Source organism: Gasterosteus aculeatus, chromosome 14 (genome assembly GCF_964276395.1).
Source record: "Gasterosteus aculeatus chromosome 14, fGasAcu3.hap1.1, whole genome shotgun sequence".
Lineage (NCBI taxonomy): Eukaryota > Metazoa > Chordata > Actinopteri > Perciformes > Gasterosteidae > Gasterosteus > Gasterosteus aculeatus.
This window is the reverse complement of record NC_135702.1, coordinates 3,592,851-3,605,268: the sequence shown is the minus strand read 5'-3', so window position 1 is coordinate 3,605,268 and position 12,418 is coordinate 3,592,851. Positions and strand designations below refer to the sequence as shown.

The window sequence follows — 12,418 nt, the reverse complement described above, 5'->3', positions numbered from 1 at the left end:
AGCTCCTCTCAGAGCCCCTCGTCCGTCTTCATTGTGCCAAATGGAGGAAGCGAGACGGCGGGCCGCGGCGCGAAAGGGCAAAGGTCACGTGGACGACGGAAAGAAGCAACAGAAAAGCCCAGCCGGTGTGGATTGTAACCCGCAGCTTGCTGTCTGGTTCCCTCTCGCTGTTATTTTGTGTGTCTCTGTTTCGCCGGGCTGCTCATATATAACTCGCGCAATAGAAAAACCTTTTAAGGTTTCTTTTTTTTTTTTTCCTCCTCCAGTTGCACTAATGGATCTATTTTCCAGCTAAGAGCAACCTAATGTACCTATACAGGATTAATAAACAATTCATGACGATCAGTCTTCAAAAGGACTGATAGGCAGGTTTACATGCGGGATGTGAGTGCTCTCAACCTTTTTATTTATTTCTTTTTCACACGAAATGCCGAGTCCATCAATGCGTGTCGCGGGCTCTAATTAGAAAAAACTAAATCGCAAGCGAGCACAGTGATATTCACCTTTTCAGATTTGTTTTATTACCTAACCAGCGTCTCATTTGTATTCATATATCTTGTTACTCTAAAGTAAATCACCAGGTGGTGCCCCATTTACAAGTATATCACCAATTAGCTCAGCAAATGCTTTTTCGTTAGAAGATAAATGCTCCGCAATTGGACGTGGAATTCCTCCAGAGATTGAAGAGCGAGCCGCGTTCGCATGTAAGTAATGAAATGTGCTTTAGTTTGAAAGCCAGCGGGGCATTCTCCTGAACAATACATAGTTTTGTCTGAGATTTATATCTGCGAAACAACCACATGATTGATCCTCTTTAATATCTCTCAGACTCGGAGATAACAGACACAGGAAACTCCTGGAAAGGGAGCGCAGATTGAATCTCCTCTGGCAATCTCCGCTCAACCTTTCCCCGCAATCGGCCTCCTGGCTCGCTGCCAACGCGGGGCCGAGAACCCAGCAGAAAGGCGGCGGGAATATTCGGTGGCAGAGCGAGTCGCCCCGTGAGCCTCTAGGCCCGCGCAGGTGATCTTCGCATTCCCGCGGGGTGATTCCGTGTATTTGTGACTCTCTCTCTCTCTGTGGCCATCTGTTGGTCTATTGCCTCTCTCATCTATATGGATAACAAGACATGCATTGGAATGACGAATACAACAGGCTTCGTATGGCGCGGGTGCACTAACAAGGGGGTGCATATGCTGTGCTGAGGGTTGAGGCCGAGCCAGGGAGCCACCGTAGCTTCATGAAGTATTGGTGGTGGAGTCCAGGCCTGAAGATGTGCTTATCCGCCTGTAAATACCTCCTGCATGCTGCGTTTTTCTTGTTTGTTTTTTTTAATCAACCTTTCGAACAGATTTACCTGCTAGGTCACTTCCTTTTTTTTTTTTTCTGACTCTCCACTTCTGCAGCGAAAGAACAGCGAGCCATTGAGGTGACGGGCGAAGTCCCGCCCGTGGGAGGAGGGTTACAGCGCCGGTCCGACGGAGGGAGGAAGGGGGTGGTGGTTGTTGAGGGAGATTCAGCAGTGGATCCGTAAGACGAGGACAAGGGGGGGGGGGGGGGGGGCTCCGAGAGGCCGATCCGTTCAGGGCGAGCTCTGTTGCCGGGAAAAAAAAAACGGGATTTGACGTGTTCTTGTCCACGTGCAGATGTTTAGTGCACCCGTGTGTGTGATTGATGCCTTTTGAGGGAGCGCGATTCGCGAATGTGAACCCACACGCTCTGAATGTGCGAGCGCGCGTTCATCGGGGAGCCTCACTAAATATTTCAAAGGGCCAAGAGAGAAAACAAAGGGAAAGTGGATATCGGAATCTGGAGCAGTATTCCCAGAAGAGAGACACCGAAGGAGCCCCCCTACAACAGGAATAAGACCCTTTGATCTATGCTACGGATTCTATTGTTATCTGCTGTATCTCCCATCTATGCACTGTGGAACTTGAGGCCAACAAATACAGTATGTGCGGAATTAATAGGCATATGTTTACTCATTGAACCTGCAAAATACTTGATATCGCCAGGGAAGCTGTACTAATTTGTAGCATTTTCAGACACCTTCCTGCTGTAATTAGCACTTTTGGAGAGGAGCTTATCAGCACCACCACCCAGTTACACACCTGACTCTTTCTCTTGCTTCTCCAAGCATTTGTAATCACCGAGAACAACCATTTCCTCTGTGTTGGTCCACACAAAGTACAGCAGTTTTCCCGCCATATAATCGATCCGCGTCGGCTGCACCTCGCCGAGACTGACTCGGAAGTGCGACTGGTGTTACGCAACCAAAGATTACCCCAGCATTTCCCGACGCCTGTTCTGGCTGGTTTAATTCTAGCACGGTGTTTTACATAACCAAAAGGTCTGCGGCGTGCAGGCCATTCAAGGAAGGGATGTTTTTGTCTAACACAAACCGGTCACGGAACGCCGAATCGATACCCGAGATATTGACCAGGTGTTTAGCTCCGGCCACTTCCCTAATGGGTCGGGACACCTGTGTTTGCTGCACCTCGCGGGGTGGATTGTCCGTGCTGATAGCAAACGCGCTTATCGGCCTCATCCTCCTAAAGCTGGTCATTTTCTTATCAGCGCGTTGCATGGCCCGACCAATTAATTGCCATCGATTCCTATTAGGAAAACGAAGGAGTCCGTCCCTCCGTTGTACCTCTTTTTCTCCTTTTCCTCGTGTTCTGTAACCTTCCCCGCTGCGGCGCCAAAGGATCCCTCCCTTCTGGACGCTACAGTAGGTGAACTCTTGTTAATTGCTCGCAGCAGTTGGAGGTTATCAGCTGGCTGGCAGTGAAGGTCTGAATAATAAGCAGAGCTTAACAAGGCCCAGGCGGAAAACAATTAATAAAGAAGCTGCTGCTGTCTCACCGGAGAGGAGGATGTTTAAAGGTTCAGTAAAAAACAGTTTTCAACCCAAAAGCAGGACTCGGAGTCCAGTCCAATTAACCGAAAACTCGAGGTCAAAACCGCAGAGGCGGCGGAATTGAGGCAAACTTATCAAGTGGGGGACCAGACGAGAGGGCGGGTGTCTAAAAGGCCGAGGGGAGGGGGGGGGGGGGGTTCACAGCAGCCGCAAGCAGGCAGAGAAAATGCCTCCATGCAAAATGGACAAATTGGCAGGAAATGAAGAGAAGTGGGCCAGTATGTACATACATGCAATGGGCTGGTGAGGGGAGTGGAGACGCCGCTGGGGGGGGGGGCCCTGGGGGACCTCGGGAGACGGGGACTTGGGTTGACATTGTGACATGAGGAGGGCGGCGAGGAGATTAAATGAAGTGGGTGCAGGTTAGGAATGACTCATGAACAGGGCGGCGGCGGCGGCGGCGGCGGCGGCGACGGCGACGGCAGCTGGTTGGCTGATTATGTGTGTGTATAAGAGCTGGCCCCGAGCACGCCTCTGGCTGCCCTTTTCATGGTGATTTACACATTTGCATAATGGCCCTTTCTGATGGTTGAGTGTCTGAGGTTGACACACACACACACAAACACACCTACAACTATACAACCAGCTCAATATTCGAATGCATTGAATGTATTTATTTTCCCCGTGTCCTGTTTGCAAATGACCTTGCCTCCGCAGACAGACAGACTGAGTTTTTCTGCAGAGATGAACATTTTGAAGTTTTTGCACCCATCCGTTGGAGTGTTGTGTGTTGTTGAGACCTGCTCGCACAAACTAACGCGTGCGCTTCCTGGGGACCCGATCAAAAACACCTGCCGTGACACGCTTCCTTCTCACAACCGGGCCGTGGCTACTCGAGGGGAGAACGCTGGTAAACAAAACAAAACAAAACATACTGTACTGTTTTTGAAATAGGAAATATTGAGTTATGTCACGATTCTAACTCACTGCGAGCTGAACAAACCCACAGAAACACTTGGCCTGCTCGGTGTGTACTTCTTTGTAGGACTACGTTTAACCAAAACTGGTTATGTTAGATTTAGAAAATGATTAAATATTAAACATATGTAAGGTTTCAACATCTGGACTCGGCCTACACTTGGACCACTGTCCAAGCAACTTCCCCAGTAAGAGAAAGGGTGAGAAGTTAAGCTAAATCCTCCCCTGAAAAACATCACAAAAAAATAAAACTCACATCAGTGTGTCACTTACTGGTTTGGACTCAACCCCTTGTGTTTATAAAGTAGATTATTGATTTAATTAGTGAACGTATTTTGGCGGGCGGTAACGTAAGAGTCTCAGGTACCCACTCAAGGCTTACTCATCGCCAAAAGGTGAAACACGAGACGAGTTCCCTTGAAAAGTGAAACTCAGCCCGCTCCCTATACGCCACGCTTGGCTGTTCATTCAAAGGTTCTTGTAGTCAATGTGTCGTGCGCGTCTTTTAATTGCACCAAAGTCCACAAAGCGCTCCCTCGGGTCCTCGGCAATGCGCCAATTACGCGTGAAGCAGATGGGAGTGCGCGCAGACCCGACAGGTTCCATCCTTACGTAGCAGTTCACCGTCGACGTGCCAGACACACACCTAAACCATGACCCGTTTTTCATCATTTGGAGTGTTGGTGCGCTCGCGGTCGTGAGGGGGGTCGTCATTCGCATCATCCCCGCTGAGAGTATTCAGGATAAATACTTTTAAGAGGATTTGTGTAATTTCAGGTGAATAGACGGTGAACCCTCTTTTTCTTTTTTCTTTTTTCTCCGTTGAAAGCCCCTTTTTGAACACACACTCTTCTTCCATCAAGTCTCCACTGCTCATGCTCCACTTTACGCCGGCGGGCACTCTAACCGGGAGTCTGAACTTATTATGCTGCTCCCTTCTCTGAGTTTTGGTGCACTCAGCCAGTGAATGAAGGAAGGAATGAGCTCATTCTACCTGCGTCAGCGCCACCGATGCTTTTGTGTAACGAGGAAGCACAGGCTCTTCTTCGCCGAGGGGGGTGTGGCGCCCCCCCCACCCCCCCGGTCCCCTGTGCGCGCGCCGCGGATCGGCCTCCCCCTCTCAACTAATCAAGCCTGACGTGATTTAAGCCTCCCCAAGTCCACGAGAATAGATTCATGAAAATGTTTGACTTTCTTCCCCGTGTAAGACGCCTCCAGCTCTCCGTCCTCTCTTCACCCAATCAAGCCAAACGCTCCATTTCTCTCTTTGTCTTTCCTTTTATCGTCTATCGCTCTCTCTCGGTCGGCCTGTCCCCACTGTATCTCCCTGCATGCTATCACACCTTTGTCCTCACATCCCAGAAATAAGGAAATAGGGATGACAAATCTTTCCTTTCAGCAGGGACGGCTGTAGGGGGTGGGGGTGCGGACGGGGGGGGGGGGGGGTCGTTGGTGGACGCTCCCTTTCTCTGCCTTCCCCCTCGCGGCGAGCATTGAGCTTAAATGCTCACCCGTGGTTTTGGGTGTGAACAGTGTGCTTGTGATGCTAAACAAACATAAACGCGACGAAATAAACGAGGTGACAGTCGGTTGGGTTTTCTGATGAACGGCCTGTGGGGCTCCAGTTGTTTTTGACATGGCGGCCAACAATAACCGAATAAGATGGAGGGACGTGATGGAGGGAAGATGGAACAATATGGTGTCTGTCTGATCCTTGAGTGGGGAGAGCTTTCATCACCTGTGGGGGGGTTCGGATGTCTCGACGGCGGCGTATTTTTCCCACTGCTTGTCAGAATCACTGCATTCAGTATTTTCAGTCGCTGGGGGATTTTAACGGCACCAGCGGGGGGGGGGGGGGGGGGGGGCAGGCGGCCCTGGAATCGGCGGTGATGGATGGCTACGTCCGTCCCGGAGGACGGAGGGGAGGGGTCGCCGCGGTTCACGGCGGTGATGGAGACACTTCCCCGCTCGGCCTCCGCCGACTTTTTTTAATTAACCTCTTTGGGAGGAGCAGCCTCTTCCTTCAGAGGTAATCACAGCCTGGAAAGTCTCTACATTTGGACTTATCTGACCCCCCCGCGTGTCCGCCGGTGTCCGCCGTTTCCTCCCCCTGCATCCTCCGCCTCACATTCGGTGCAGTAATGACCCTGTTGCACAGAGCGGGGGGAGGGGGGGGGGGAGACAGCGGCAGTGAATGTGCCCAACGCTTGGGGAGATTGGATTCTCCTTAAGCTCTCTGTTTCCGAGTTCACACACCTCGCTCCTCTCAGCGCCAGAATTCGCTTTATTTCTTTATTTCACAGCGACGCCACTTCGTCGATCCCACCAAGACACAACTGCAGTTTAACGGGAGAATCATGCAAGTCGGGCTAGATGCCGCTCGACTTTTCCTCTGCTCCACCTCAGTTGTCTCCTTGATTGAAAGATACAAATGTATCCAGTTTTTTTCGCATTAGACTTCTAAAGGGACAAACAGGCCTCGGCGCCTCCCGCGGGGAAATGGATCCCTCTGGGTGACGCCCCAGAACAACAGGATCAAACGGCCTCTCCCGTGGCTCCCCGTCTTCATTTCATCTCTCTGTTTTGGTTGCCTTCTTTCATGTTGGGGAACACCGGCTTAAGTGGCTCCATTGGAGCTCTCTGAGGGGCTCTCAGATGAAGTAAGTCAGTTTGCTCCGAAGATGCGGTGCACGCGGCGCCCCCTGCTGTTGGCCCTCTCATCCGTGCGGCGTCCAATGGCCGAGGGAAGGAGGAAAAAAAAAGGAACGGGGGGAGAGTCAAACAAGTTGGTTTGTTGGGGGCATTTGCATTTGTCTTCCTGGGACGAGCGTTGCGTACATGCTGAGTGAGCGCTCTGCATTGAACGTATTCACGGTGGTAGGAGGACGTGCACGGAGACATGCACGGGCCCACACCTCCCCCATGTGGACGTCTTGTACAAAGCAATTTTTGAAAAGCTTCGATGCGATGACCTCTGACACTCGGACACATTCTAGCTTATTATAACCAATGGAAATATTACTGATGTATTGGATTATTTTTTTCCTCCAATATACTTCTATTTCATGAGTGCCAATGAAATGCCAGGCACCCTGAATTATTCATATTTCCCTTTTCTCTTTTCAGTTTAGCTTATAGGAAAGGCGCTTTAGTCACCGCGCGTGTGTGTGTGTGTGTGTGTGTGTGTGTGTGTGTGTGTGTGTGTGTGTTTGTTTCCTCGTGCTTTAATGGGGAAAATGACCCACATCTGTCTTAAAAACACCAATCACAGTCATGAGAGTTTACAACGTTATCTTTCACAAAAATGTTACCTTTGAAACAGAGTGATTGTAATTCGTGACGTGCGTCCACGTTGTTAAAGTAAGCCACGCCCAATGGAGGCACGGCTGGAGAGAAGATTTGAACGTTTTACTTCATTATGTTTACTTCCTCGTATTGTTTCGGCTGTGTCGTTGGTGACGTCACGGCTCTGGAACGAGCGTTCCGAGCCGGAAGCGTCCCACAGGGTAAAGGAAGGCGCGAACAAAAGCCGATTATGACCCGGGGCCCGGGGCGGGGGCGAGAGGGGGGCGATCCCATTGGTCACCGGCCTGTCGGGAAATGTCCAGCAACCAATTGAAGCGCGCGCGCGCGCGCGCGGGGGGGATTTATCTCTGCCTTTTACCTACCTGTCCGACACGCTAACAAGCCAGAGGACAAAACCACGGGCGAAGGACGCGTCACCGATCGTCCCCCGGAGGCGCAGCGCGTCCAGCGGACTCCGGCGATGACGCGCGCGTGGCCGGTGTCCCTCTCCGCCTGTCGCTCCGTGCTGCTCGCGTCCTGCTCGGTAAGAACGGGTGACCGTGCCACGCGCGCTGTCGTTCATTTCGCACTTCTGAAAACTTCCACGAGGCGCGCAAACGTCTGATTTGTTGCAGATTGTATCGATTCCAAACAAGAGTGCGTGGTTGTGTTGCGTGAACGTCCAGCCGTCTCCAGCTGTGATGCTGTGCGGAGAAGTAGGACGGATTATGAATTGCTCACTGTACCCAGTGCCAGGGTCTATGCTCATTTATCTGTGACAGACAGCGCCAAATAATAAGAGGATGAATACTGAACCCAATCCAATCCAAACATGGCAATCCTCTCAGAGGCCAGCGGATAATTAAAATGAGATTATACGTTTGCCTCATCCAAGATTTAAAAAAAAAAAGCAAAATGTCATAAATATTCATAATCAATGTTCTTTGTTGCACCCCGACCCCCTCCTGTAGCTCATGGTCCTGTCCGTGTCCATATATCCCGGGCTGTGGTCCATCGGGGTCCAGCTGTGTTCAGTCTTCACGGGGAGCTACGTGCACGGCCACCACTCTGTTGTTCTCATCAACAGCCCCAACGCACAGGCAGCCAAGGACATCGGCAGGTACAGTGGGGGCTCCAGGGTTCACCATGTCAAGTAGAAGAACTGGAAATGACCACTTCCTTCCTGTTTTGTTTGATCTGTCACACATCAGTTCAGGCGGCCGCCTCCACCCCTCTATGCTAAGCTAAGCTAACCGAAAGCTGGCTCGAGCTTCAAACCCGCCGTGCACCACGCGGGAGTGACATCGACCTCCTTGCAAAATGCAACCCCAAATTGAAAAATGAAATGAACTCTCGTAGAGAGTAGAGACTTGGAAATTAGTTAAAGTGCTTTTCAAACAATGAGGACTTTTCTATCTGGAGGAGAGATACGGTGCTGTCAAAGCCCAAAGTGGTGCGGCGCCCGCGTTCGCACTCTCATCCGCCTTTTGTTGGCATTTCTGCTGCATGTAAATGAGCTCCATTTACCACATGTCAAGACGGGAGGTGGAGGTGCACGGTGCAGGTGCCAGATATGTAAATCCCCTCCTTCAGAGACACCGGCTAGGTGAGGGGGGGCTCGAGTGAGTTGGTAATAAACTTTCATACCGGCCGCATGCAGCAGTTTGACATGAGTGCATGGAACTCCCTTCCTGTCTCTGTGTCCCTCCATCCATCTCCCTCCCATTCTGTCTTTCTCTTGCAGGGCCATCATGGAGAGGCGGCTGGCAGCCAGCGTTAACATCCTCTCCAGGACCTCGACAATGTAAATCAGACCCCCCCCCCCACACACACACACACTCACAGAACCTGGGACACAAAGGCTTGAGGCTTGCACGGTTGTTATGTCCCTCACATTCGCAGCATCATCACTTGTGCACGCAGGCACGTATGTTCCTTTTTCTCTACAGCAAATAGCTGGTTACCTAGGTAACCACCAGGTGGATGCACTGCATCTCGATGCTTTCATCAGTTTCCCCGTCACCGGACACTGAGTGGCAGTTAGCCTTCATACATTTACACGCGTGGATGAGCTTTCCTGTTAATGCATAAACCACAACACAAAGCGAGAACTCAGGAGAAGTGAATAGAAAAAGATCTTCTGTTATATCCAGGTGTATTTAGTCTTGGACTTTAACATTTATTTTGACATTTCCAATATTTCGACTGGAGCTCGTAGTTCGTCTTTCACAAGCCTTATTGTTTAAAAGCAAAGAGGCCGTTATGTGTCTGACGCTGTAAAAGCCAGTTTGACAGGATTACTCAGAATCACAGCCGCAATAATAGATGCTTAGGCGGGTTATCTCAGAAAGAACAGTCATTTCTGAAAGCCGATTTTACTTAATTGTACTTTTCAGTCCATCGTGTACTTGTGTAATACAGTCCTCATGTCTCGGAGTACTTTCTGGTCCATTAGGTACTATTGGAAAGGAGAAATCCAGGATGCCAGTGAGGTGCTGATGGTGAGCTTACCGAGCACGTTGTTCTGTGGCAAACACGTATGTCAACAGGAACGCTGGAGGAGAACGCGGGAATGTGAAATGAGCTGTTGGCTGTTGTTTCAGCTGGTGAAAACGAAGACCTCCCGGATTCAGCAAGTCACGGACTACGTGAGGTGAGAGGCTGCTGCTATCGCAGATTTCACGCAATTTTATTTTCACTTACGCGTGCATTAGATCATGCGTTACAACACATCCAGACGTTCACACTGCACAACTTTTCAAATGCGGGGGCTTGATCAGTGGCGACGAAGAAAAACTGGCTTTTAAATGTTTTGTCAGAAGTGCTGGATGAAGAATGTAACGGCCGTCTTTATAGAACTGCAGAAGACACATTTGAGGACGTCTCCTTTCAGCCCGACGTCTCTAAAGGTCACAAGACCTTTCCCAAGACCCCGAAGCAGTGGGTTGATCAGTGAGACGGTCCCCCCCCACGCACCCCTCCAAGAGGGCAACTTTATGATCCAGCTCAGACGGCGTCTACCGAGGCCGTCGGGCCTAAAACCACTTCTTTAAAAAGGTCCCGGTGCGGTGGGGAGATGATGAAGTCTCATGCGAGGGAAAGTGGAACAATGAATCCAGTTTTTTATTTTATTCTAAATTGGCCAAAACAGCTTCAGTTTTATGAGTAGCGACTCGAAGAAAGGAATCTGTGTTTTATGAAAGACTTCTACAGCCCGACGCATTAGACGTCAGTGGATGGCTTTGCTGTCCGTCATCCGCCTCGCCCCGCACCGTGACAACATCGATGGGGGATTTCAACATTGACCACGGCGTCCCCAAGGACAGCGGCACCAACCCACTGATGACCGACTCTCACACACACACACACACACACACACACACACTATTGAGGACTCGATCTTCTCCATTCTATGCTTTCCCGTTAGATCCTCCTGCGTGATTGCCAACAGCAACAACAACAACAATAATGCGCGTGCCTTAGTTGATGTTGACAACCCTTCCTATATCAGGAGCTCCGTGACCTCTAAATTATGCAGTGAACGCCTCCTTCTTCACTGACAGAACAATCAAATGAGACAAGCTGTCACTATCTCCCCATCAGGTGCAGTGCACGTGTTGACCCCGCCTGCCCTGAAAACAAGCGCAATTAACGCGAAAGCAATTCCATCCCATCGGCCATCTACACTTTTGACATTGTGCAACATCTGACACATTCCACCTTTTCAATAAAGTTAGGGGACCAGTTCAGATCTGCACAGAACTCTAAACTAAATAAAACGATTTTAAGCGCATATCAAACCTTTTTTTTGCAGACTTTTCTAGACACTGATGTAAAGTGTGCAAATCTGTGTACGGTACAATGTGGGGACCTCTTCATCATTCGAAGGTTTTTCAAACGCTTCACACAGAAAGAAATGCCCACAAGCAATGCTTTCTTGTGCATTTCAGTATTCATACACTTTGGTCTCCGTGTCAACAAATTCACGTTCTCCTTGTCCGGGACTGTGCTTGAGTGTTCATCTTATCTGACACGTTAAGGTCCCTCCACCCTTACGCAAACCCAGAAGTCCTCAGCTTCCTGGTGGAGGACGGGAGTCCGCCGTACATGAAGTGGATGGATGAAGCCATTCCAGACGACTGACGACCAGCTGAGGGCGAAGCCGGTCTCTGCGTGGGCGTCGGCCTGAGCGAGGAGGCGGAGCCATGCATGCAGGCCCGCTGCGGGCCGGCTCGGGAGGTGCTCTGAAGTTCTCCGTTTGATTTCAGTGTGTGAAGGAGCTTTTGAACCACAGACAGACATTGCTTGATGGACTGGCAGGTGACGCTGTGCATTTTATAACAGGATGCCTCTAACAAAGTCTCTTTTTCGACTCATCACTTTTAAGGCAAAGTATATTTATCTTTAGCTGACCTGCATGATACTACTTCTGCTTCATGCCAGATCTTTCTCAGTAAACCTTGACTGATGAAACTGACACATGCACAATTTATTTAAATAGAAGACGACGGTAAGGAGCCATTATGAGCCATGACGTTACAATCCAAGGTGATCATATTTAAGAGTTATTGGCTTTTGTCAGTGTTTAAATAGAACCTTCACAGACCTTTACAATGGAATAAAAAAGAATTTGGTCCAGTACAAACATTCAAATGAATAAATATAGCACAAAGATAAAAGTAATCAAAAACTTCAGCTGTGACTCATCGCTGTCATGCATTTCCTGCTTGCACCTTATTGCTATATTTACATTGCTTTTATAGATAACCCTCTATCCTCTATTTAATCCTGTAATAGCAGCAATCTTTGCGTTCGTGCATTTGATTAAACAAGCCCTCTCGCTCTGCTTTACATTCATGTATTCATTAAAGATGGCATCACTTATGTAGGCAGGTCTAACCTGAAAATAGTTTCTGCTTATTGATGGCGTGACTATACAACACGGATGAATATCGGAATAGAGTAATTGGTACAACAGTCATGTTACAATTGAGGATTAATAAAGAAAATGGATGCGACGGACTGCCCTTTGCATCCTGAAGAGGTGATGCTGATCTGGTCTGCCCTTGAATAAAACATCCTTGCTCTCCACACGACTAGTCTTGCCAAATAAATGTTAAAGAACAAACTTATTTGTTTATCAGCTTTTGGCTACATGTGCACGTCTTGAGGGCCTCACAGGTCTTATAATCTGGATTTTCTCTTTTACAAATAAACGTTAGATTTACGGTACAGGTATTTCAAAAATACCATAATATTCTGAACTACATGAAATTTGCCACCGTGCCTTATTGA

At 49.3% G+C, this 12,418-nt stretch overlaps 1 protein-coding gene across 4 annotated transcripts in view; it reads left to right on the top strand.

Annotated features, from left to right (window-relative positions):
• The window catches only part of LOC120831853 (protein CutA homolog), a 33,158-nt gene extending 20,944 nt beyond the window's left edge, over nt 1-12,214 (top strand). For 3 of the 4 annotated variants that reach the window (XM_078088967.1, XM_040197669.2, XM_040197670.2), the window contains 5 exons: nt 8,095-8,243; nt 8,868-8,927; nt 9,579-9,624; nt 9,727-9,776; nt 11,164-12,214. In XM_078088967.1, the coding sequence (XP_077945093.1) occupies nt 8,098-8,243; nt 8,868-8,927; nt 9,579-9,624; nt 9,727-9,776; nt 11,164-11,266 (405 nt within the window). In that variant the 5' untranslated portion in view covers nt 8,095-8,097 and the 3' untranslated portion in view covers nt 11,267-12,214. Of the gene's footprint in view, nt 1-7,286; nt 7,668-8,094; nt 8,244-8,867; nt 8,928-9,578; nt 9,625-9,726; nt 9,777-11,163 lie in introns of those variants that run through there. The other variant, XM_040197667.2, reaches the window with a different exon arrangement.
• Nucleotides 12,215-12,418: the final 204 nt, after the last annotated feature.